The sequence below is a fragment of the Dasypus novemcinctus genome, chromosome 24 (genome assembly GCF_030445035.2).
Source record: "Dasypus novemcinctus isolate mDasNov1 chromosome 24, mDasNov1.1.hap2, whole genome shotgun sequence".
Classification (NCBI taxonomy): domain Eukaryota; kingdom Metazoa; phylum Chordata; class Mammalia; order Cingulata; family Dasypodidae; genus Dasypus; species Dasypus novemcinctus.
Window position 1 is genome coordinate 21,824,212 of NC_080696.1, and position 26,026 is coordinate 21,850,237.

A 26,026-nucleotide genomic window follows, 5' to 3' on the forward strand; every position below is an offset into this window, starting at 1 on the left:
CCATATATTTATCTTATTACTTATTTCTTATTTATAATAATATATTCATATACATGTACATACACATGTGTGCAGGTATAGATAGATGATACATAGATATAGATATAGATGTAGGTAGATGTAGATCATATATTTATTTAATTTGTTTGCTTATTTACCATTTGTCTGTCCCAGAAGGTGGGCATCATGTCTATTTTATTCATAACTTAGCTCATATTTAGCACAACTGACACACTAGGGACTCATAATAAATATCACATGTATGAATGAAAAATTGCCTCTGCTCATACCAGCCTGACTCCATCTATCTAAATAATTGAGTTTAAAAGCCTAACTCGGGGAAACAGACTTGGCCCAGTGGTTAGGGTGTCCGTCTACCACATGGGAGGTCTGCGGTTCAAACCCCAGGCCTCCTTGACCCGTGTGGAGCTGGCCCATGCGCAGTGCTGATGTGCGCAACGAGTGCCGTGTCGTGCAGGGGTGTCCCCAGCGTAGGGGAGCCCCATGCGCAAGGAGTGTGCCCTTAAGGAGAGCCGCCCAGTGCGAAAGGAAGAGCAGCCTGCCCAAGAATGGTGCCGCCCACACTTCCCATGCCGCTGACGACAACAGAAGCGGACAAAGAAACAAGACAACAAGACGCAGCAAATAGACACAGAGAACAGACAACCGGGGGAGGGGAGGAATTAAATAAATAAATAAATCTTTAAAAAAAAAAAAAGCCTGACTCAAAAGAGTGGATGTGGCTTAAGCAGTTGAGTGGCTGCCTCCCACATTGGAGGTCCCGAGTTCATTTTCTGGTGCCTCTGGAAAAACAAAAGCAAACAGCAAGCAAAACAACAACAACAAAAAACAACTCAGGGAAGCCTATGTGGCTCAGTGGTTGAGTGCCAGCTTCCCACATATGAGCTCCCAGGTTCAGTGCCCTGGCCCCTCGTACCTAAAAAAATTTTTTTTAAAAATCCAGCTCAAGCTTCAGCATGTCTTTTTAAATTAATTTTATTATTTTTCTTGGTATATCTGTTGCATCTTCTCAACAGGTTTGTAAGCTCTCTGAAAGCTACAATTATGCCTTAAACCCCTATTACAATCCTTTACATGCAATAGAGAATCAATAAACATTTATTAATCAACTAATTTCTGTCTAGGAGAATACTCTTAATTGTTTTGTCAGCTGTATTTTTCTGAGTGTTTATAACCCTTTTACCCTCACATACTTTTGGAACCCAAGAACCTATCTTCAATATCATATGACCCTCCCTCTCAGTGATGAGAAGGGCTGCTGAGCCCACAGATTCTAACGAATCCTAAGTCACTGAGCGAGTCTCATTGGGACACGGGTGGCAGGCAAAGACAGGTAATGCAAAAGTTGACGTATGGGATGTGCAAAGATTTGGGGTGGAACGGGAAGTTCCATTCAATGAGAAAAGCAGATGGTCAGGTTGGCAGAAAGGAACAAGTTGTTTTACTGAGCTCTCATCACCTATCTTGGATACAAAATCCCATTCCATCGAGCAACTGGCATGAAGTTAAAAATCCATTGACGAGTATGTTTCCTTCTCTAAGACTTGCTTTACAGCCACTGTCTTATGAAGGACACACATGTGTGCACCCCCTGCCCCCCGAACCCCCACAGCCTTGTATCTACTTCCCTGTTTTAAAGGTACCCTGCACAGATTTCAGTGTAAAATGGAACTCTTAAAAGGCCAAACTTTCTCTGCTTTCATTTTTGTATGCGGGATGAAGGAAGGTCATCTCTTCCAATGACACAATTTATACTGTGCTTTTTAAAACAGACAGACTTCTGTCCCCTGATGTAAATCTTTCATCAACATTCAGGGTGTGGAATGTTATGAAGAAGAAATCTGTGAAGTCAGATGGATGTCACTTCAGATCTTGTTTTTGACTCTTGCTGGCTGTGTGACCTTGGACAAATTGCTTAGATGTCTCTAAACCTCAATTTCTTCAGATGTAAAATGGGCACGATCCATAGTATCTACCACATAATGAAAAGTACTTAGTACAATGCCCAGCACACAGTATGTACTCAAGCAATTATTACTGCTCCTAACTCTTTCTTTATGATAGTCAGGGAAAATCCCAAAGTCTCAGATTCTCATCTCAAAATGAGGCTAAAACCTACATCCCAGGAAAAGATGACAGCATCTTCATTCCAGGAGTCTGGTTCATGAGCACCAAGGATGGAGAGGGTGGAACTAGACAGGTGCACCAGGTTTGATAGATTGATTTATGTACCCCCAGAAAAACATGTTCTTAATCTTAATCCATTCAAGTGTATTGTAATTGCACATAGGACCTTTTTTCCACCCCTCTCCCTCCCCTCCCCCCCCCCACCCTGCTGTTTTTGTTGTCTGTGTCCATTCACTGTGTGATCTTCTGTATCTATTTCTTTTCTTTTCTCTTCTCTTCTCATTTTTCTCCTCTAGGATTCACCAGGATTTGATCCTGGGGACCTCTGTTGTGGAGAGAGGTTCCTTGTCACTTGTGCCTCCTCAGTTCCTGGTTTCTGCTGTGCTTCACTTGGGCTCTCCCCTTCATATCTCTTTTGTTGCATTATCATCTTGCTGTGTGACTCACTTGTTCAGGCACTGGCTCACCATGCAGGCACTGGCTCGCCGTGTGCCATATGGGCTCTCATGCAGGCACTCGGCTGGCCACGCAGGTACTAATGTGGGCACTCAGCTTGCCGTGCGAGCACTGACTTGCTGTGCAGACACACATTCTCTTTTTCCTTTCTACTAAGAGGCCCCAGGGATCGAACCTGGGTCCTCCCACATAGTATGTGGAAGTCCTATCACTTGAGCCACATCTGCTTCCCACATAGGGCATTTTGAAGATGCTGTTTTTAGTAAAGGTACGGCTGACCGAATCAGGTTGGGCTTCAATCCTGATTACTCTTTTATAAGCAGAATGAAACTCAGACATACAGAGGGAAAGCCATAGGAAAAAAAAAACAGAAGTCAACAGAACCCAGAAGAGAAAGGAGAAGACACTGTCATGTACGCTGCCATGAGACAGAAAAACCAAGGACCCAAGATCACCAGCAGGCAGCAGCCAGCCCCAGAAGGTCATGGTCATCAAGGAGACACTATTACCTTCCTGGTGCCTCAGTTTTGGACTTCTCCTACTGAAAAAATTGTGAACCAATAAGTTCCCATTGTTTAAGCCAACCCATTGTGTGTTATTTATTTTAACAGCCAGGAAATTAAGACCCCAGGCAAGTGCCCAGTGATTGTTAGCTGCTGTGGCTATGGCTGGTTATAGGACTTGTCATCCAGGGAGTTATTATGGGAATCCATGGCCTTCAAAATATATAGCTCATAAGAAAGTATGATCATCTAAAAGAATCTGTACCACAAGGTCTTGCAAGACTGATGGGCTAACTTCCAAATTTAATTCAAAATCATGGTGTCAAACCCCATTAGTTTAGATGAAATATAGGAGCATGTATTTATGTTGCTGGGAGAGAAAGGGAGGTGGGTCTGAAAATTTAAAAAGTCGGAATTAGAGAATGTTTTAAGTGACAAAGTGTCAGGCAGTCTTGTCTGACTGACTCACCCCTCCACCCACAGCCCCTGCTTTTTAATCCCCATTCCAATGTTTGGTCAGGGATGGTCATGTTATCCAATTCCAGCCAATTAGATATAAGCACAAGTTGCTTGTGAACTATCTGAATAGTTCTTTCAGGATACCTTATATGCAAACCCCTCTACAGACACAAAATCTTAAATTTTGGATAAAATATGAAAAAGTAACTATTTTCAGACACTAGAGGGTGACCAAAATCACATTGAAACTAAAAGAAATTCAACTCTTGAAAGGAGGAAGCCACTCTGGATGAGATCCATGCTTATTCATATATTCTCTTGAGCACATTCCCAATTCATAGGACATGAGGTGACTAAAACTCAAGATAAAAAATCCCAGTGTTATTTGCTAGAGGTGTGAAAAGATGCAATTCAAGGCTTCCACCTGGAAATTGAGGTAGGAATCTGGGAAAGCAGGGAACCATGGGGCTGGGAAGGGGCAAAATCATCTGCACAGGACTTAAGTCATTGATCTATGCATGCACAAGGGAAGCTCCACAAAGTCCAGTGGAAAGCGGTAGTTAGAAGAATGTAAGAGCTGAGCAGCTATGTTAGCTATTGGCCACCACAGGGGAAACGAAGCTTAGAGTTTAGGTCCCACCAAGTTTAGAAGGGTTTGTTGGACACTTCAGACTTTTCATTGAGACCTTCCCCTAAAATAACGTACTTCAGAAGTAAAAACTATATGCCAGGAGTAAGGAATTCATTCTAGGATTAAGGGGAAAACCAGTCAGTCAACAAGTGAACTTGAAAATGGGTTGATAGATACTATCCATTGAAGAACTCAAAAAAAGAAAATGTGGCTTAAATAGAATTGACAAAGTTCAGTGGCATGTAATTGAAGCCTTAAATGGGTTGGAGAGAGATAATAAAATAGTAAAACATTTTGAAGAGATATTTCCCAAATTTCTAAAATTTGGTGAAAAACATAGATCTACAAATCCAAGAACATCAGTGAATACCAGGTAGAGAAACACAGGGAAAATTATGCCAAGGTTCCTTATAGCCAAGCTGTTGGAACCAAATAAAGAGAAAATCTTGAAGGCCGTTGGAGAAAAATAAATGGATCTTTCATCAGAAACAATGACGCTCAGAAGACAGAAGAACAATATCTTTAAAGTACTGAAACAAACAAAACAGTCAACCCAGGATATTATGCACAGCTAAAACATCCTTTAAGAATGAAGGAAAGGGAAGCAGATTTGGCTCAACAGAGCATCCGCCTACCTCATGGGAGGTCCAGGGTTCAAACCCAGGGCCTCCTGACCTGTGTGGTGAGCTGGCCCACATGCAGTGTTGATGCGTGCAAGGAGTGCTGTGCCACACAGGGGTGTCCCCCCCCCCCATAGGGGAGCCCCATGCACAAGGAGTACACCCCATAAGGAGAGCCATCCCGTGGAAAAAAGTGCAGACTGCCCAGGAGTGGTGCCACGCACACAGAGAACTGATGCAGCAAGATGATGCAACAAAAATAGGCACAGATTCCCAGTGCCACTGACAAGAATACAGGGGGACACAGAAGAACACACAGCAAATGGATACAGAGAGCAAACAGCTGGTGGGGGGGGGGGAGGGGAGAGAAATAAATATAAATGAATAAATCTTTTAAAAAAAGAATGAAGGAGAAATAAATGCATTTTCATATAGAATAAAGCTAAGATAATTCAGCATCAGCAGATATGCACTGCAAAAATGCTGAAGGAAACTCCAGTGACAGGGAAATGACTCTAGATGGAAACCTGGATGCCCAAGAAGAAACAAAGAACACCAGAAATGGTAAATGTACAAATAAGTATAAAAGGTTATTTTTACTCAATTCCCTTAAAAGACAACTGACTTTATTTATTTTTTAAAAAGATTTATTTATTTATTTCTCTCCCCTCCCCTCCCCCCACCCCAGTTGTCTGTTCTCTGTGTCTATTTTTTTTTTTATAAATCTTTTTTTTTTTAATTTTTTTATTTTTTATTGACTTTGTAATAATATTACATTAAAAATATATATGTGAGGTCCCATTCAACCCCACCCCCCCACCCCCCCTCTCCCCCCCCCAACAACACTCGTTCCCATCATCATGACACATCCATTGGATTTGGTAAGTACATCTTTGGGCACCTCTGCACCTCATATACATTGGTTCACATCATGGCCCATACTCTCCTCTATTCCATCAAGTGGGCCCTGTGAGGATTTACAATGTCCGGTGATTACCTCTGAAGCACCATCCAGGGCAGCTCCATGTCCCAAAGACGCCTCCACCTCTCATCTCTTCCTGCCTTTCCCCATACCCTTTGTCCATTATGTCCACTTTTCCCAATCCAATGCCACCTCTTCTATGTGGACATTGGATTGGTTGTGTCCATTGCACCTCTATGTCAAGAGGAGGGTCAGATTCCACCTGGATGCTGGATGCAATCCTCCCATTTTCAGTTGTAATCACTCTAGGCTCCATGGTGTGGTGGTTGTCCTTCTTCAACTCCATCTTAGCTGAGTGTGGTAAGTCCAATAAATCAGATTGTCGGTGCTGGAGTCTGTTGAGGCTCAGGATCTGGCTATCACATTGTCAGTCCAGAGATTCAAATCCCCTAAATATATCTTAAACCCCAACATTAACTGCACCTCCAGCACATTAGCATGAAAGTCTTATGAAGGGAGATCCCATCTGAGTCCAGATTCATCACACATAAACACCATTTCCAAAGAGGGGCCATCTGCCCTGGTAGTTAACCCCATCGGCCATGACCATAACTCCCATGGGTCTCTTTAGCCCTCAAAGGAACCAATATCTGGGGGTTGTATCTGCTTTATCTGTCTCTCTGACTCTGCTCAGTTGTGCATGAGGGCAAACCTTCTGCCAGCCTCCAGACTCTTTTTTAGAAACTCGTAGCCATATAAACTCATTTCTCCTTTCTATTTCCCCCTTACTTTAGGTCAAACAGCATTTTAAAGTCATGGTATTTTATGTAGACATGGATATTCTGCTGATCCGCATTGAACCTTCCGTATAAGGTCATTTTCCAGTTGCATCATCAGTTGGTAGTTGATAGTGGTCCCTCGTTGCCAGGGAGGCTCATCCCCGGGTGTCATGTCCCGCGCTGGGGGGAAGGCATTGCATTTACATGCTGAGTTTGGCTTCGAGACTGGCCACATTTGAGTAACATGAAGGCTGACAGAAGGAAATTCCCAGGCACAAAGTTGCTCTAGGCCTTGTTCTTATTTTGGGTTTATCAGCTCACAAGCATAGTCATTAGCATCTGGGGCTCACTGTTGAACCCTCACTCCCTCCCGGTCCCCACCACTGTACCTGGGAGACTGTCGCTGCTCCCCTAGGGACCACGACAGAGCACCACTGGCCAGGAACCCAGTACCCCCCCTACTGTGGTTTTTAATTGTTGCCACTATGAGTATATCCAAACATTACCATGCACCCTGGACATATGTTCTGTACAGCTCCCTGTCAGTCATATATCACCTGTCATTGGTATCCCATACCAGTATCCCTCCATTGCCATTGTTGAAACACTCTGTGATCCAGAACTCCCCGAAATTTGAAGCCCAATATAATGTCATGGTCCCTTACTAGGGAATGGCATATAGCGATGAGTTTAAAGGATAGATAAAGAACTTGGATAAATTTAGATAAAGAACTTAGATAAAGAATGTTGACTTGAAAAAATTCCACATCCTATTTTTTTCTTTTTTTCCCCCCCCCCCCCCCCCCAATTATTCAGCTTTTCTTCACAGGAGTCCTAGACCACAGCAATGTATATATATAATATACAGCACTCCCACACATCCACCAGAAAACCTTTTCCCTTCCACAGTGATACTCTTACGCCCTATTCATATCATATTTACTTAAAGTGATGTTCTCTGTGTCTATTTGCTGCGTCTTCTTTGTCCGCTTCTGTTGTCGTCAGCAGCACGGGAATCTGTGTTTCTTTTTGTTACGTCATCTTGTTGCGTCAGCTCTCTGTGTGTGTGGCACCGTTCTTGGGCATGCTGCTCTTTCTTTCCCGCTGGGTGGCTCTCCTTATGGGGCACACTCCTTGCACATGGGGCTCCCCTACATGGGGGACACCCCTGCGTGGCATGGCACTCCTCGTGCATCAGCACTGTGCATGGGCCAGCTCCACACAGGTCAAGGAGGCCCAGGGTTTGAACCACGGACCTCCCATGTGGTAGACGATGCCCTAACCACTGGGCCAAGTCCGCCACCAACAACTGACTTTAAAGCAAAGATTTTAACATCAAATTGTGGGGTTTATAAATTTTATAGGTATAAAATACATGGCAAAATAGTACAAAAGATGGGGTTAATGGAATTATATTATTGCAAAATCTTTGTATTTTACACAAAATGGTACAATCTTAACTCTAAGCTGTGAAAAATGATATAATTCCTAGAGCAAACATCAAGGGGTATTAGTAAAGGTCCAAAAGAGGAATTAAAGGATGATAGTAAAATATACTTGATAGTGGGAAGCAGATATGACTCAAGTGATTGTACTCCCACCTACCACATGGGAAGTCCTGGGTTTTGTTCCTGGTGCTTCCTAAAGGAGAAGAGCAAGATCGTGAGCTGATGCAAAGGGCTGGTGCAGCAAGCTGTCTCAACAAGAGACACAAGAAGGAAAACAAAATGAGAGAACAACAAAGCAGGGAATGGAGGTGGCTCAAGAGATTAGGCATCTCCCTCCCATATGGGAGGTCCAGGTTTTGTTCCCAGTGCCTCTAAAAAAAAAAAAAAAGGAAGATAAGCACACAACAAACAGACACAGCAAGGAGGTGGGGTGGAATAAATAAAATAAAACTAAATTTATATACATATCTATTTAGTTTTATTTTATTTCATATATATATACTTTATATATATATACTTTTTTTTATATATACTTGATAATGCAAAAGAAAATGGGAAAATTGGAAAAGGAAAAAATAGCAACTTGTAGAAAGCAAATTACAAAGTAGTAGTCCTAAACCAATAAACTCTGATTCCCTTGATACGAATTTCCAGAATAGGCAAAACTAATGTATGGTGATAGAAAGCAGAATGGTGGGGCCTCCTTGACTCGTGTGGAGCCAGCCCATGTGCAGTGCTGATGCACACAAAGAGTGCCCTGCCACGCAGGGGTACCCCCACATAGGAGAGCCCTACACGCAAGGAGTGCACCCCATAAGGAGAGCCACCCAGCAGGAAAAAAAGTGCAGCCTGCCCAAGAATGGCACCACACACACGGAGAACTGACGCAACAAGATGATGCAACAACAACAAAAAAGAAACACAGATTCTCGTGCCACTGACAACAATAGAAGTAGACAAAAAAAGAACACACAGCAAATAGACACAGAGAACAGACAACTGGGGTGGGAGTGGGGGTGAGGGGGCAGGGGAGAGAAATAAATTAAAAAAAAAAAGGCAGAATGGTGTTTTTCTACAGGGATGAGAATTGGCAGAAGGGAGCATAAAGGAACTTGCTAGGAGTAAAATTATATTCTATGTCTTGATTGGGGTGATGACTATAGGGGTGTAAACATTTATGAAAAGCCATCAAATTGTACAGTTGGGATTAGTGTCATTCTCTCTACATAAATTTTACTTCAATTTTTAAAGAAAATAAAATAAAAATAGACTGCCTTGTAGGTTAGACTTTTTTTCCCCATGATGCCTGGAAGAGCAGCAACCATTCTGTGAGCATGAGGATAAAAGCCACACACCTGGCATGGGGGGCCAAAAAGGTAGAAGACAACTGAGAACAGCTGCAGTAATCCTAGATTTTCCACATCTGTACTTCTTGTCCTGTGAGAGAAGTAAACCGTTATGTTAATCAGGCTTTATTATGTGCAGCCAAATTCACCGCTACCTATTACAGGTTTATTTAAATTATTTAGACACAAATGAACCAGAATATAATGCCTAGAATGGATATTGATTAACTCGCATTCATGGAATAATAATTTATAATTCATATCCATTTTAACACAAAACAGATGTAAACATAGAAATAAGAGCCCACAAGATGAACTTTTAGTAGGCTAAGCAACTCAGAATCTTTTATGAATCTCATTTCCCCAAAAAACCCTTCTCTGTTTTTTTTTTTGTTTGTTAACTAGTGTATGAGTAGATTCCAGCTGAATATAACGCCAAATTATTCCTGATTTTGCAATAGTGACGTCCAAATGAATCATCTTTTCCTATGTTTAAAAGGGATAAATACATCAAGCTTAAGACCATGCACCATCTAACTAAAGTTATGCAGGATTTCATGTCAGCCACAAAACTATTAAGCATCAAATCCAGTTCCTGTGAGCATCAAAGACGTCATTCTGGGCATCAGGTCTCCTCTGCTCAATGGAAAAAGCTTCTTTTAATGAAGCCCATAACTTTACTGCAGATGCTGTTTCCACTTCAAACTTGACATATGTGCTTTCTATCCAGAAGCTTTTCCAATACTGTTTCATTTATAAGTATAATAAAACATGAAAGGTTGTTTTTAAAGTGAAAGATGTTTCCCTATAAGCACTTGGCCTAAAACCAAAGGATCACTTGGATCGAGTTTGATGGCTGTCTGTAAGGAAATGTAGTTAGATGATTTGAAGGGTGAGGGATAGATGAAAGAACCCAACACTGTGAATCAGAGATGCTAACAACTCTCAGGTAGAAGGAGAGGGAAAATGGGAGTGGAGCAGGAAAGGGAGACCATTCCTTGATGATATGCTTGCATGTTTTGATGGTGGTCAGTAAAATTAAGGAAATTAATGATTTCCAAGCCACTGCAGTGAAACGTGAAGAGGAATTAGTCTTGGAAACGATCTGCACAATCATTCAAGCTGAGCAGAGAACTTAGACAAGCAACTAGGAGCAGAGAAAATCCAGGCAGTACAAAGTTAACTCCATCCCATGATGGATTCGTGTTTTTATCAACTCTGATATAAGAAAATCCAAAGCAATCATGTTTCCATGTTCTGGAAAAAATGTGGAATTTGTAAGTCTTTATTTTATTCATGATACTAATAAACAGTATTTTGAAATCAACTTTATTGAGGTATAATCTATATATAATATCTTTTTTTTTTTCACTTAGAAATGTTGAGCTTTATTTCAAATTCAGATAAAGGCTCTAGAGTAAGTCTGAAGAAAACAAAGACATAAAAGCAGACATCTAGTAAGATCCAAACTTTTGCATGCCTGTCTTGAGTGGTTCTGGCAGTTTCCTCGTAAGAGCCAGGAGACAACCATGCCAGGATTTCTCATGGTTTCCACTCAGTTTTGCTTTGAGGAGCACACTAGACAGAGAAACAAAACTAAGTCTCCTTACCAAAACTGAGGTCATCAGAAAAGGGTGCCAGAGGGGTGTTCGCACATTTTAAATGAACAATTTGTTGAGTTCTGACAAATATGTACACCCATGCAACTAAATATCATCCCAATCAAAAAACAGACTATCTCCATCAAGTTTCCTCATTTTCCTCGTTCCCAGCCAATCCCCACCCTCACCCCCATATAATCACCAACCTACTTTTTATCACTATAGTTTTTCATGTTCTAGAATTTATAGCAATGGAATCATACAATGTAAACTCTTTGTTTCCTGCTTAGTTAGCTTGGCATACAGTTTTTGAGATTCTTCTATGTCGTTGTATATATGAAAAGTCTGCTTCTTTTACTTGATGGGCAGTATTCCATTTTATGGATAAATCCCAAACTGTTTATCCATTTACCTGTTGATGAATATTTGGGTTCTTCCAGGCCATGACTCTAAATAAAAATCCTGTGAATATCTATGAGCAACACTTTATGTGGTTCATGTTCATTTCCCTGGAGGAAATACCTAAGAGAGAAATTGCTGAGTCCTATGGTTCTGGGAAAAAATCAGACCACAATTTGTAAGCAGTATTTTGGAATCAACTTTACTGAGGTATAATTTCATACATGTTTAAAATTTTAAGGGACTGACACATTGTTTATTGAAGAGATTGTACCATTTTATAGTCCTCTTAACAGCATGTGAATTCCACTTGAGAAGTTGCCTTCGAAGGGAGGACATAAGCACAAGTTGTTTCTTGCATGCTCCTCTCCCTCCTCCTTCTCTAATTTACCCAAACACATCACTTTGCCAAGGCAGAATCAAGGTGGCCACAGTGGATGGTCAACAAGGGTATACTCAGTGGACTCTGTCTTCAGATCAGCACTGACAATCTCAGGTTGCACAGTGTATCCAGGGAAGACAGAGAGCTTTAGAGCAGCTCCAGTACTTGAGCTGTCTGTTTGGGGATGGTGGTGCATAAGCATCTGTATATTCATCTGAATAGTTTATAGAATACCCATAGTGGCTTAGCGCACCATTTTCCCAATTCTGAATAGGTTGAAAGACCCTCTTGTCTTCTAGGTGGTTGCAGCTAATACTTTTTTTTTTCAGTTGTAGGTCTCATTCGTGGTTCATTTAAGGCAGTGAAACCTAGTGATGTAGAGTAAGACTATAATATTTCAAACCCTGCCTTACCACTTACCAGTGGTAGGAACTTGGGCAAGTTTCTTAACTTTTATATGCTTCCATTTTCTTATCTATAAAGTGGGGAGAATAATGGTATCTATCTTACAATAAATAACTGGTACTTTCATATCTGGTAATTAATAAAAAGTCAATGATTTTCTCCCTAAACGCTTTAATAATATGTAGAGTGGAATAATTTCATACGGTTGATCTTCTACTTAAAAAATATTTGAGACTGGGAAACGGATACGGCTCAACCAATTGGGCTCCCGACTACTGTATAGGAGGTCCAGGGTTCGATGCCCAGGGCCTCCTGGTGAGGGCAAGCTGGCCCACGTGGTGAGCTGGCCCACACAGAGTGCCAGCCCAGAGTGCCAGCCCACACGGGAATGCTGCCCTGTGCAGGAAAGCCACCCCGTGCAGGAGTGCTGGCCGATGCAGAGAGCTGGCACAGTTAAGATGACACAACAAGAGACACAGAAGAGAGAAAATAAGAAGATGTAACAGAATAGGGAGTTGAGGTAGCGCAAGAGAGTAATCAACTCTCTCCCACTTTGGTAGGTCTCAGGATTTTTTCCTGGAGCCATCTAATGAGAATACAAGCAGACACAGAAGAACACACAGTGAACAGGGGGAATAGGAGGGGGGAGGGAGAGAAAATAAATAAAATAAATCTTTAAAAAAAAAGGATTTGAGTTTGGACTATGTGCAAGTTACTGTGTAAGGCACAGTAAGGATATACCCCATGCCTTCCCAAGGGTAACAGGCTCTCAGGAAGACATAAAAAACACAGACACTGAGCTGTCATGCAATGAATAAAGTTATGATGTTCAATAGAGAAATCCCATAGGAGACATGCATATATTAGCTGGATTTGCAGAATTGCTGTGTGGAGGATGCTGTCAGCATTCCATGTTAGATGTTTACCATGCTCAGGCCAAATTCCATCTCCTAGTGTCTGCATCTCTGTACCTCAAGGCTTCCCCCATCCCAACTGTGGGAGACCACTCTGTCATGTGTTTGGTCATCTGGAAGGGCTCTTATTTCCTTATCTATAAGGAAATGTGTGGGAAATACTCCCACAGCTACCATGACCAGACAACCACTATCACCTCCTCAACACATCATCACCATCGCCATCAACATCACCACCACCACCACCACCCCAAAACAGATATTGACTGTAAAAAATTATAACTGAAAAATAACATTCAGATGCAATCAAAATAGGTAAAAGTGGTGGGGGTTGGGATAGTTTGAGGAGAGACAAAATTGAAATTTTGAGACTTGTTTTTTTCAGTGAGAAGACATTGATAGGAAGATATAGATTCAAGCTAAGGCTTTTAATTTACAGAGTGGAAACAGATCTTATAAGTTCCAAACTATTAGAGGAGAAAAGTAAAACAAAGAAAGTTTGATCAAATCAGTAATGGACAAGAAAATAAAAACAGAAACACCAAAAATCATTATAAATAAAATATACAAAATAAACCACCAAGAATTTGTTAGTAATCTTGGTAAGTGTGAATAGGTTAAAGCCTCCAATTAAAAGACAAAGAATTTTGAGGTGGATATAAAGGGGGGAAAAGCACAAAGCAAAATCCAACTTTATTTATAGGAGATACACATAACAAAATGACACAAAAAAGCTGGAAATTTTAAAAAAAATTGAAAATATTAGTATTCATCAAACACAACAGAAAATGAGGCAAACGTAGCAGTTTAATCAGAAAAATGTAGTCCCCTCTCAGGTGGCTCCCTCCTCTGCCTGCTTGTTGTGTCTGCTCATTGCATCTGCTTGTCTTCTTTAGGAGGCACTGGGAACTGAACCTGGCACCTTCCATGTGGGAACCAGGTGCACAACCACTTGAGTCACATCTGTTCCCTGCTCCTTGTGTCAACTCATGGCGTCTGCTCATCTTCTTTAGGAGGTACTGGGAACTGAACCCAGGACTTCCCATGTGGGAGAAAAATGCCCAACTGCTTGAGTTACATCCATTCCCAGGAAAATGTAATTCAAAGTGAAAAGGGGCAACGAATTATACCTAACATTGGGGAAAGGAGCAATCTGCTGAATATGCACATCTGATAGAAATACAAGAAGTTCACAAAGCTGCCACCACCATGAGCCATGATGGCATGGGTGAGAGTGGTTAGTAAGGATGTAAAGAGGATTTGAATAACACAATCAACAAGTCTAGTGAATTGGATGTGTATGTTTATGGGTATATGTCTGTGTATGTATCTTTTGTGTGGTTATTCATATAAGGTCTAATTCCCAATGTATTTTTTTAGTGACTAGACTGTTAAAAGGATCTGCTTTATTGAATCCTAAATAATGGCTGTTTATTGCAAATGTGTGGTTGTGGGTGTGCCCCACATACCCACTGTGACCCTGGAGGATGGGGACTAAGAGGCACAGGAGAGCTTAAGTTAGGGGAGGAAGATGACAGTGATGTAAACCATTCAGTTTGGGACATAAACTTTTTGGGAAAAGGAAGACCCTGGAGACAGAAGATGAAAGTCACGATTATTTTCTTCTACCTCACAATTTCATTATGATTTTCATGTGTTATTTGAACACCGAAGGAGCCCAATAGAGCAGAAGTCTTGGACCCGGTTTAAGGCATTATGGTATAAATCACGTGGACATGCATAAAACGTGGAGCGGAAGAGATAAGCAGAGCTTTGCAAGAAAAGGTGATGAGGGCGTCAAACAAAGGGTGTTGATCCTCAGCCAAGGTCAGTAAAAATAGCTCTGCTCTTCTGCAAGTGTAGTCAGGAAGCCTGGCAATGAGGACAAGCAGCCTTAGCCACGACTGTTTCAAGCCGAAAGCCCAATCACCTTCACCACGTCTGGGTCCTCTCTCATTCTTCCTTTCTTTCTTTCCTCCTTTCTTCCTTTCTCTCTTTCTCTCTTTCTTTCTCTTTCCTTCTCTCCTCTCTCTCCTTTTTCTTTCTCGTTCTCTTCCTCCTTTTCTCCTCCCTTCTCGTTCTTTCCTCTTTCCCTCTGTCCTGCTCTTTCCTTTTAACCCTCTTTCCTTCCTCCCCTCCTTTCTCCTTCCCTCCCTTTCACATCTTCTCTCAACACAGCTGAATTCTTGTTTTTTTTAAAGATTTATTTTATTTCTCTCCCCTTCCCCCCCCCCCCCATTGTTTGCTGTGTTCATTCGCTGTGTGTTCCTCTGTGTCTGCTTGCATTCTTGTCATGTGGCACTGGGAAACTGTGTCACTTTTTCTTGTTGTTGCATCATCTTGCTGCGTCAGCTCTCCATGTGTGTAGCGCACTCCTGGGTGGGCTGCACTTTTTTCGCTTGGGGCGACTCTCCTTGCAGGGTGCACTCCTTGCATGTGGTGCTCCCCTACGTGGGGGACACCCCTACGTGGCACGGCACTGCGTGGCACGGCACTGTACATGGGCCAGCTCACCACATGGGTCAGGAGGCCCTGAGTATCAAACCCTGGATCTCCTATATGGTAGGCAGATGCTCTATCAGTTGAGCCACAATGCTTCCCCACACAGTTGAATTCTGTGAACCAATTTCAGCCACAAAAGAGGATCAATATCCAAGTCAAGAGTGACACACCTCAAGTAAAACACCCAAAAAGTAGAACTGAGTGAGAGACAGCAGTGCGGCCCTCTTGCTTGGGGACGAGTTCTGGTTCTGACACCCTGGAGAGTCCAGAGGCAGCATGGTGGACATGCTCTGTCAAAGTTAGCCTTCCCCATGGGCTGAGTGTCTCCTGGGGGATTATCCAGAACCTTTCCCCGTCTTTTGCCTCTTCCCTCACTTTTTGACACTTTCTTTGTTCATCATTCCCTCCAAAAAGGTTGGGGGAAGAGCATGAAGAAGTTGTAAATGGCAAACCAATAAGTGTTGCTCTTTTTAAGCAGCTATAATGTCAAATATAGTTCAGGAAGTTGAATTTGGTTTTCAGTCTTATTATCTTGCTCTCCTGTTGCCAGATACACTCAAGAATTGACTATTAAAAGCCAAAGAATATGTACATGTTCTAAGCTGGTCTTTGTCCTCAGTTCCTTTGCATGTCCTGTTTTTTATGGTGGGCCCAGGACCACACCTGATAGTTCACATGCTAATGAGATGGCAGGTGGGACCAGCCATGCCTGAACACCAACCAGGTGACTAGGGCGTGGGGACTTTGAACCACATTATGTCAGACCCATCCCCCACACCTCTGGGAGTTGCAGTGAGTTCAGCGACATGGGCATCAATTCCATCAATCATGCCAACATAAGAAGACCCCATATAAACCCAGGATACCTGAAGCTCCAGCACTTCTATGATTGAGAAATATATATCTATGCCAGGAGGGTGATGCATTCTGACTCCACGTGGAGAGAAGGTAGAGCTTGCATTCTTCTTCCACATTCTCCTTATGCAGCTCTTCTTTCGGCTTCGTATTTGTATCCTTTCACTATAACAAAAACTATAATCATAGTATAGCACTTTCTGTGTGTCGTTCTAGTGAGTTATCAAACCCAAGGGAAATGATGGGAGCCCCCAAAGTTGTAGCTAGTTGGCCAGAAGTGTGGGTAGCCTGGGGACCCCCAAAGGATAAACTTGTAAAAGATTGCCCTGAACCTGTGCAGTCTGGCCTAACTTCAAGGAGAGTCAGAATTAAATTGATTGGGTTACTGCAGTATTTGCAGGTGATGTCAGAAGCTGTTTTGGAAGTTGTAGAAGTTTCTACAAATTATATAACTTTGATAGTAAGGCAAATGTACTTTACATTACACAATATAGTTCTGTACAGACTGAATATTTTGTAAATGTCTCATATTTGAAAATTTTATCTAGCATTTAAGATATATTAGTTATCATACAACAATAGTCATCAAGAGAAGTCACTAATAAAAGTTGGCATTTTTTTCATAGTTTCTTCCTAAATCAGGAAACATTGGCCTCCAGCTTTTCAGTGTGAAATAGATGGGTGTTAGAATTGTGTGTCTTTGTGAGGGCATTCTGTGTGTTTATGTGTTTTTGTTTATTTTGTATATGTGTTAGTAGCTGTGTATCTCTGTTTGTGTGGCACTATGTAGGTTTTTGTATATTGTATGTGTAGGCACATATCTGTGTATTCTTGTGTGTTTGTGGGTGTACATTTGTGTATATGTCTGTGTGTGTGTTTGTGGATACAGGTTTGTGTGCATATGTTTGTGTTCATGTATCTGTATATTTGTGTATTGTGGGGGGTATGGCTGTATTCACATGTTTGTACATGTTTATGTTGTATATATCTGTTTCTGTATAGATGTGTGTTGTATACATGCTTGCAGGTTGTATATGTATATATGTTTGTGTACTTGTGTCGTATGTGAGGCTGAGTTTGCATTTTGTGTGTGTATGTGGTTGTGGGTGTCTGCACATGAGTATGTTTGTGTGTGTTTGTGTTGTATGTGTATGTTTATGAGTATATGTCTGTGTATGGGTCTTTTGTTGGTTATTCATATAATTCCCAATGTATTTTTTTAGCGACTAGAATGTTCAAAGGGTCAGCTTTATTTAATCCTAAATAATGGATGTTTATTGCAAATGTCCAGTACCTTTAGCATAATAAGAACAGTGCTTTATCCTTACTCAAGCTCTGTTCTGTATCAGTCATGACCAAGTGCACAATCTGAAAATCAGGGCAGAAATGTCCACCATCTGCTCTTCCCAAGCTTGAGTCACAGTGAAATTTGAGTTCTCAAACAACCCACAATTTACTTGTTCAATTAGTTAAATAAACCGAAAAAAGAGTTGCTGGCAGAGTGGTGATAAATGCTCCTGGGTGACTACAGAATGATGCCTCCAGTTCACACCAGCTGGGTGTGCTGACTCCTGCATCCAGCGTTACCTGTGCAATCAGAGGAGGTGAAGGTGGAGGCATGCAGACCCGGGTCAGAAGGCAGACTCTGGAAGCACTGAGTCAGGCTGGGTCTCGGCCCCAGTGGACACAGACGCCCTCTGACCCCGTGAATGCCCATATTCCCAGGAACAACGGGTTTGAGGGACGCAGAGGCAGGACTGCAGTGCCGGGTAACCCTGTAATGCACCGCAGAGTGGCATCCCCTCCAACAAGTGAGGTGTGGAAACGTGATAGTGACAGTCCCTTCTATTCAGCAGCTCTTTGAAAGGGAAGAAGACAAATTCGATAACCAGGAGTGCAAGCTCTGCACATACTTTCCACACATACTTTTAAAAATTCTTTTCTTAGTTTTTGTTAATTTCTTATTTTTATTTTTTGCACATACATTTGAGTTGTTATGGAACACATCAAAACAAGTTCACAACAAATGTATTTCGGAGTTTATTAGGATGGTAGGGTAACAGAAAGCAAGGAAGACAAAGCTGCTATTTCTTAAAGGCTCTCGAGATTCCAAGCAAGTTTGTCAGCCTTCTGAGGGGTGGATCATTATTCAAGCCCACTTCCCCCACCCCACCTGGTGAAGCATTTATGCAAAGGATGATGAAAAGAAACCCCACATAGAAATCCCATAATTTCAAAACTAGCCCAACACATTCCAAATATCCATATTTAAAAAGACACACATTCTCATTTAGCTTCATGAAGTGATTTCTGATATTTACAACCACATCTAACAGCAGAGAACAGAGCCTTGCACACAATCTAGTTTGTGTTTAAGATAAAAATCTCAGCAGAGAATTCTAGATCCCATGGAACAGTGGACAAAATCTGCCCCAAGGAAATGCTAGCCATTCGCAGATAAGAATAACAATATAAGAAAGGAATTCCATACTTTCTACCTAAAATAGATGTGTACTGTCTCCAAAGACAGACCAAAACACAACTCATTTTTTTAAGAAAGAGTGTCAGTGAGCCCTATACTTGGGTATCTGAATAGGAATAGCGTAATTGAGTATTAAATATGTGGAAAATTTGGATCACTTTCCTAAACCCACCCTCCTTTTTTTGGTAGTTGACACATTCCACAAACCATATACTCCAGGAGTACGACAGATGTGTTTGGGGATTCTATACCAGATTCTCAGGCTAAGTCTATTGTTCAGGGTGATGGAAATATGGAGGGGGCATTAAGCCATTTTGTAGCTGCCTGAAAGCAATGCTTTCCTGTTTTCCTGATTTAAACAATGGAGAACCAAGTAGGAAAATAATAGGAAAAGGTTTTCCTATATTTGCTTTTTAAAAAAAAAAACTGCTTTATTTTGAATTCACTAAATGTTTTTTGTCCAATCTCATCTCCATTCTTTCAGTTTTCATAGAAATAATTATGGGAAAGAGGGTTAGAGCAAAAGTGTCTAATAATCATATCCATATACTTTAAAGTCCATTCAGTGAGAAAAGTCAAGTTTCCTTCACAAATAGGCTCAAAGAAGGTTTCATGAGAAGGGCTTCAAGAGAAAGCAATGCGTCTATGTGTATTTAAAAGAAAAGTTCATTTCCAGGTTGGTTCATCCTACACAATGTACGAAAGCATGCACATATAAACGTTTAATTTTCTGCTCCACTTCTTTGCCTGATCATTGGGAAGAAGATGTTAAGATGAGCCTTTCCAAAGATTTACTAGTCTATTATCAAATAAAACTTTCCTCAAGACAGAACTTGGTGCCATTCATTCATTTAACATTACAGGGGAAAACAAGATGTGAAGTGTAGCGCATTCAGCTACATGATTAAATAGGTGGGCATCCAAATGCGGAAGCCAGATCTGCTGATTTTGCCTTGAAGCTGAGCTGGTGAGGTGGGCTGGGTTCTGAAATCATGGCACAAAGGGTGTCTACCGAGTCACCCCCAAGGAATTCTGTTGAAACCTTCATCTTACCTTATTTTTCAATACTCCTCAGATTCCCTAGGAGGTTTGTCCTTCTCCATCCTCCTCCTCCAAAAATATGAACAAGCAAAAAGAGAAGTGATCATCATGTGAAATTAGGGATGAGCAGTGAAGGTAAAGGGGTTGAATTTGCATTTATCTTTACTTAAGGTACAGATATTGTGTCTGCTCAAGTTTTAAAAACCATCTGAATGGTCAAATGGTTGATTCCCATACTTGAATGGAGACTGCAAATCCCCATCCAAGCATCTTGCAGGCAAAGGAGCTTTGCCCAGGGGACAGTCTTGGTCTCACTGAAGTGCTTAAACACCAGTATTCCAACTGAAAATGGAAAAATATTAGATGACTTTAAAAAGCAAATGTTGTAAATACCTCATTCTTTCCTTTCCATTCTCCTTCAGCTTTCCATTTTCTTTATTTAAAAAAAATCTGAGCTACTGCCTGCATATTTCAAACTTAGAAAACCTAAATTTATTTAATTCTCAAGGCCGGGCACCCTCCCACGTTGTCACCTCGGGGGTAGATGGATTTCAAAAGCAAAATCAGAAACATTAGGGCATCCTCCTTTTGAGAGACAAAATCTTCGGAATGCTTGGAACCAGGAGTCAGGTTCCTTCTGTCCACTCTCCTGCATGGGGTCAGCGAGAGGCCTCCACTTGCTCCTTGGGCAACTTCTAACAACTCTGGCCATTCATGCACCTCGGGGCTGCTCTCTAGTGACCCAGAAAGAACTAGGCGGTAAAAGACTCACTATCTACCACACCACACATTGCAAGAGGGAATCATTTGCAAATGTGCATTTAAAATGAGGATTTGAAATTAAAATTGCTTTGGACAGTTTTTGTTGTTAGAAAGATTTTTGTTTCTGTCTCCCTTCCCCCTTTTTTAAAGAAAGAAGAGAGTCCTTAAGCAACACCCTAAGAAAATCCCCCCCTCCCCCGCCCACCCCGTGAGTAGTCTCTAACTTCCTTGTGTCACATACCCATAAATAAGGATTTGGCATTCTCATGGTGCAATACCGACTGTGAGCTTTGTTAATGGGCGTTAGAATGTCGGCTTTAACAGCTCAGCCTGTCAGCTATATCACACATTCTATCAGAACCAAGAAAGTTTCAGTGCTTCCACTATCTACTATTACAGAACTCCAATCCAGAGCAGGGTGACAGGCCACAGAGAAGCAGGCGGTTGGTGGCTTGCTGCCTGCACTAGTTCAAGGAAAAATTGTCCTTGACTTTTTTGGTTTCTTATTTAGTGTTCATTTCATCTATGGTCAGGTTTGTGTTAACATCAGTACATTTAGATGAATGAATTCAGCATTCATGAAACAAATCCCCAGCCACTCTCTATAGCACTTTGTGTTTTCAGAAATACCTTTAACTCACTCAAACAACTTCTCCCAGTTTTTTCAAACTTTACTTACAAAAAGAAGAAAACAAAACAAGTCTATTGGAATCTTAAGAAGTAAAAAATGGGATTTCTAAAATCCTTGCCTACTTGCTCCTAAGCCGTGAAATTCCTTCTGATCATTCCGGATAATTCCAAGACATCAAATCCAGGAGACTTGTGAGGGGAAGATGCATAATGTGAGATAATGTAAATGTAAAGATAAAGGAATATTTCCAGTCCTGAATATGTTTCTTTTGACCAAAAAAAGAAAAATATATATATATATATATATATTCTTATATAATTAAATACTGAATTTGTTTCTCTGACAAGGAAGAACAAATTATTTAAATCCTAACCAGCAGACTGAGTTTTCTTCTTCCAATGACTGAAGTATACAGAGAAGTTCAAAGGGAGCCCAGATACACCTGACTTGTGATACCTGGATCCAGAGTTGATGCGAAAAACAAAACCAGTCACATTTTAATTTGAAATGGAGAGTCATGGGGTATCCTTACTGTTCACGAAATTCCTGTAATTACTGCCCACGTGTAGCTTCCACTTTGCGAATATCCCGCAAACAGAGAAAATACCTGCACAGTTCAAGCTGCCAGCCTTTTAAGGAGAAGCTGTCTGCTGTGATTCCAGTCTGATTTTAGGAAATATGGAAGCCCTCCCTTTGGATGGGGTGTTGAACTCTGAGGGCCACGGCAGACCTTCAACAGTCCGTCCCAGGCGTTGGACTAAGAAAAACAAAAGGTGACAGCATTGGGGTACATGTTTTGCTTCTGTGTGCGCATCTAAACCCCAGAGCACACGGGCACACACCTGTGCTACAGGTGGGTCAGCACACACCAAGTAAAGAGCTCACCTGTGCCCCCAGGTTGGCTCCCCTGCACTGATTTTACCAGCCTGTAAACCTGCCCTTGGTCTTGCCCTCCCACTGCTGAGTTAGGTTGCTTTCTTTCTCCCACGTACCTCCCCATTTGCACCTTTCCCTCCCACCCCCTCCTGGCCAGCCTCAGCTCTTTCTTTACCTGTACTGATTCTCCATGGCCCTGTTCTCACTTCGCTCTGGAACCCAGGAGTAACTGTCAGCTGCGCTCTGGGGTTTTTTCTCCTTCTTCTCCTCCCTCTTGGCTTTCTGCTTGCGGTAGACCAGCAGCCCAAGAGCAAGGGCCAGCATGAGTAGGAATGCCACCACCGTGCCCAGGATATAGAACAAAAGCAGTTTTTGCCCATCAGTACTGCTGTCGCTCTGTGGGGCCACGGCATCCTCATCTGCAGAGACCCCATCTGCAGAGACCCCATCTGCAGACCCACCCCAGCCGGCTGTGGCCATGAGGTAACTAGTGCTTGGCTCCATCCTGATGCTGGGGGTCCCACTAGGCTCCAGGGTCTGGGGCAGGGTGAGGGTGATGGAGGTGTCAGATGGGAGGGAGGGATTCTCGGTGATGGGTGACACGGCGGAGGTGAGCTCAGGACCCTGGGTAGGACTGGGTGTTGTTGCAGAAGGAACTGTGCTCCCCTCTCCAGTTCCCTCGACTTCCCTCTGGCGAGGCCCCGCTGGGGTTCCTGGAGACACGTTGCGGAAGGTGCAGGAGACCCCATTGGGGGCCAGCTCCCAGCCCGGCAGGCAGTCGCAGTAGAAAGAGCCTGGCGTGTTGAAGCACAAGCTGTCACAAGGGCTGCTCTCCAGCCTGGTGCACTCGTCCACGTCCTGACATTGGGTGTTGTCCTCCCTGGCCACTTCGTAGCCTGTGTCACAGGAGCAGTAGAAGGAGCCGAGGGTGTTGGAACAGGCTTGGGCGCAGGGGGCCAGGCCCTGGGCACACTCGTCCACGTCCAGACAGGCTCCCTCTCCCTCTCCGGGGCCGAGCTGGTAGCCCACCCAGCACTCACAGAGGAAGCCCCCCGGGGTGTTGATGCACTCCTGGGGGCAGGGGGAGGCCAGGCACTCATCCACGTCCTCACAGTCCATCTGGCTCGGGTCCAGCTGGTAGCCTGGAGGGCAGCGGCAAGTGTAACTCTTCCCGTGGGTCCCGGGGACACACGTGGCCATCCCTCGGCACGGGCTGGAGCTACAGGGGTTCCGAGAAGCGCAGGTCACCAGGTCATCCAGCAGCCGGAACCCTGGGCGGCAGCCACAGCGGAAGGAGCCGTCCCCCCCCTCAAAGCACTCCTGCTGGCAGCCCCCGTTGTTGAAACTGCAGCTGTACTTGGGGCTGGCACAAAGGGGGCCTGAGCTGTCCCAGTCAAACACGCCGGGGTCTTTCTCCTTGCACAAGAAATAGTGTGTCTCCTCCATTTCCTCCTCCCCACAAGTCACATCAGCCGAAGAGGCAAAGGGCACGGTCCCCAGGGAGGAGCTGGTGGCCAGAAACGGGGTGGTATAGGTCACCTGGCCCGGGCCCCCCAGGACCAGGGGCCGACACATGCCTTTGAAGCTGAACTTGCACACGAAACCCTCCACGTTGCTCCCTGGGGAGTTGGGACTCCCACACGGGCCCTCGGACCACTTGGGGAGGTGGCTGGGGAGGGACTGCAAGGACAGGTCGAGCAAGAGGGCCACGCAGCGCTTGGAGATGCACGTGCCCTTGCCCTCCTTGTACCAGTTTGAGTACAGCGTGTCCTCCCCGCCGCCCACCCAGCTGAAACCCTTCAGCGGCAGGTTGGGGTCCAAGCACTTGCCCTTCTCACGCTGCAGCCCGATCCAGAACTTGCCCATCCGGGCAGCTGTGGGGTCCTGGGGCCGCAGCAGCTGGGCCAGGGCTTCCTGGATGTGCCGAGCCTCCTCCTCCGACTTCACCGTTGCCAGGTTGCCCCCATTGGCGCTGCAGCTCTGCTGGGCCTGGGCCGCACTCAGCTTGCCCCAGTGGGCCGTGTAGCAGGCGTTCCCGGCACAGACCACAGCCTCTCCTGCCGCCTTGGCCCCAGCCTGGCCCAGGAACAGCAGCAGCAGCAGCGGCAGCTGGCAGCTGGAGGTGGCCATGCCGTCCCCTCTCTTGGCTCCCAGCGGTGCTGGGTCGGAGGAGCCGAGGGCTCAGCTGCAGCCACTCTGGCACCGAGAGGACACAAAGGCTGTGGGCTCTGCACGTCCCCCGGACCCAAGGCGCATCCTGTGGCTGCCTTCCTTCTTATTTCTCACCGGATACTGGGACTTCCTGAAATGAATAGCTCTTTGCCTCCTGCTGCCTTCATCACGGTTTTGTTGTGCATAAAAGGAGCCAGGCAGCTCCGCTCCATTCCTGGCTAAGAGCTGTGGAAATGCTGTGTCGTTGGGGGAAAAGGAGTTTCTAGTTCAGAGATACGGTCAGCTTTATTTTGGCTTCATTCTCTTTTCCCATCTGCGTGAGGGACTTAAATGGCATGCTACTAAATGAGAGGGGGCTTTGGCGGGGGGAGGGGTGTGGTATAGCTAGGAACTTGAAAAACTTACTTAGTAACCATAATAAAATTCCACTTTGAAAATTCCAATGAAAAAGGGAGGAAAAAAAAACTCAGAGACTTGAGACACAGGGCCATGGACAGTTCTAATTTTCAGCCTTTTTTAGAAGCAAAGTGGATTTTTCTTCTGCCTATCTCATGTTCCCCCATTGGATTTGGGTGTCTTTTTTTCCTTTATTCCCTCCATTGGGGACTTTAAATAGATAGACAGGCAGTCTTTAAATAGGAACTGGGCCGTGGGAATGCCTGCTTTTTTAAAAACAATGCCAAACTCCCCATGAATTTGAAACTGAATGGGGTGAAAGTTGGCAGTTTTCAGGGTTTGTGGAGTGCGAGTTATTACTCTGTGAAGTGGCAGGGTCACCTGAAAGCATCCACAAGAAAAGAAAATGAGAACACCTCTAAACTCGTGCCCTGGCTCGAACGCCTGCTGTGCTGAGTTCAGCCATGAGCTGAATTCTAGGCAGGAAATGAGAACAGAGGCTGCAGCAGGCAATCTGTCAAAACCCTTGAATCAAAGTGTTCCTTTCCTACAATCACAGACTTGTTAGACTCATCTGGGCTGTCTTCGGTTGGGCTTTCCCAAAAGCAGACCTTGAGACAAGGAAGTTTAGGATCTAAATCAGGTTGTGCTTGGCACTTAACTGAGTGGGGATTCTGAATTTGGGTCTAGGTGGAGGTCAGGCATGACAAAACAGGAGACCAAGACCATAATGCATGAGGAAGGATAGTCTCTGACTCACAGGTCCCAGGATGAGAGGGGCTCCAAGTCCTTGTCACATCAGCGGGAAGCACCATCAGCTCAGGTGGCTCAGCTAGCAGGTGAGGAGGACGCAAGTGGAGTGAGAGGGACCCATGGGCTTGGACTGTGGGATTGTGGGGTCCTGAGGGAGGGGGACATGGTGGGCTTCTCATCTGTCACCAGCTGTATGAAGGTTTTGGGTGAAGTGTGTGACTGGTGGCCACAGATGTGGTTTGGAGCTCTGGGGACAGTATATGCCCTGGGGGTGGAAAACTGTTTATTAACCATACCAAAGGTTCATGTTGGGAAACTGGCAGGGCCAAAGTAAGATGCTGAAGCATCATATAGAAAATACTGTGAAAGATTAAGGCATCCAGAGAAACAGAACCAACAGTATCTATATGATTTATTATACGGCTTTGGCTCAGGTAACTACAGGGCTGGCAAGTTTGAATTCTGTAGGGCAGGCTGCAAACTGTAAATGCTAATAAGATGATACTGAAGTTGAGTATGAATTCCTTAGAGAAAGCTAGATGG

At 43.6% G+C, this 26,026-nt stretch overlaps 1 protein-coding gene across 1 annotated transcript; it reads right to left on the minus strand.

The window, feature by feature from the left end:
* Positions 1–18,397: 18,397 nt before the first annotated feature.
* On the minus strand, positions 18,398–24,583 carry CD93 (CD93 molecule). Its single transcript, XM_004477024.4, has 2 exons — positions 22,338–24,583; positions 18,398–22,043 (listed from the first exon to the last, which is right to left on the minus strand). Exons 1-2 carry the CDS (start codon positions 24,290–24,292, stop codon positions 22,019–22,021), a joined length of 1,980 nt encoding a protein of 659 aa, XP_004477081.1. The 5' UTR covers positions 24,293–24,583; the 3' UTR covers positions 18,398–22,018.
* Between the last annotated feature and the right edge of the window lie 1,443 nt (positions 24,584–26,026).

Bases quoted from the DNA above. Each gene is read 5' to 3' on its own strand.
- CD93 (XM_004477024.4), bottom strand. From the start codon at position 24,292: ATGGCCACCTCCAGCTGCCAGCTGCCGCTGCTGCTGCTGCTGTTCCTG. The intron at 22,044-22,337 runs GTAAAGAAAGAG...TGTTTTTCTTAG, and splicing joins GCCATGGAGAATCAGTACAG to TCCAACGCCTGGGACGGACT.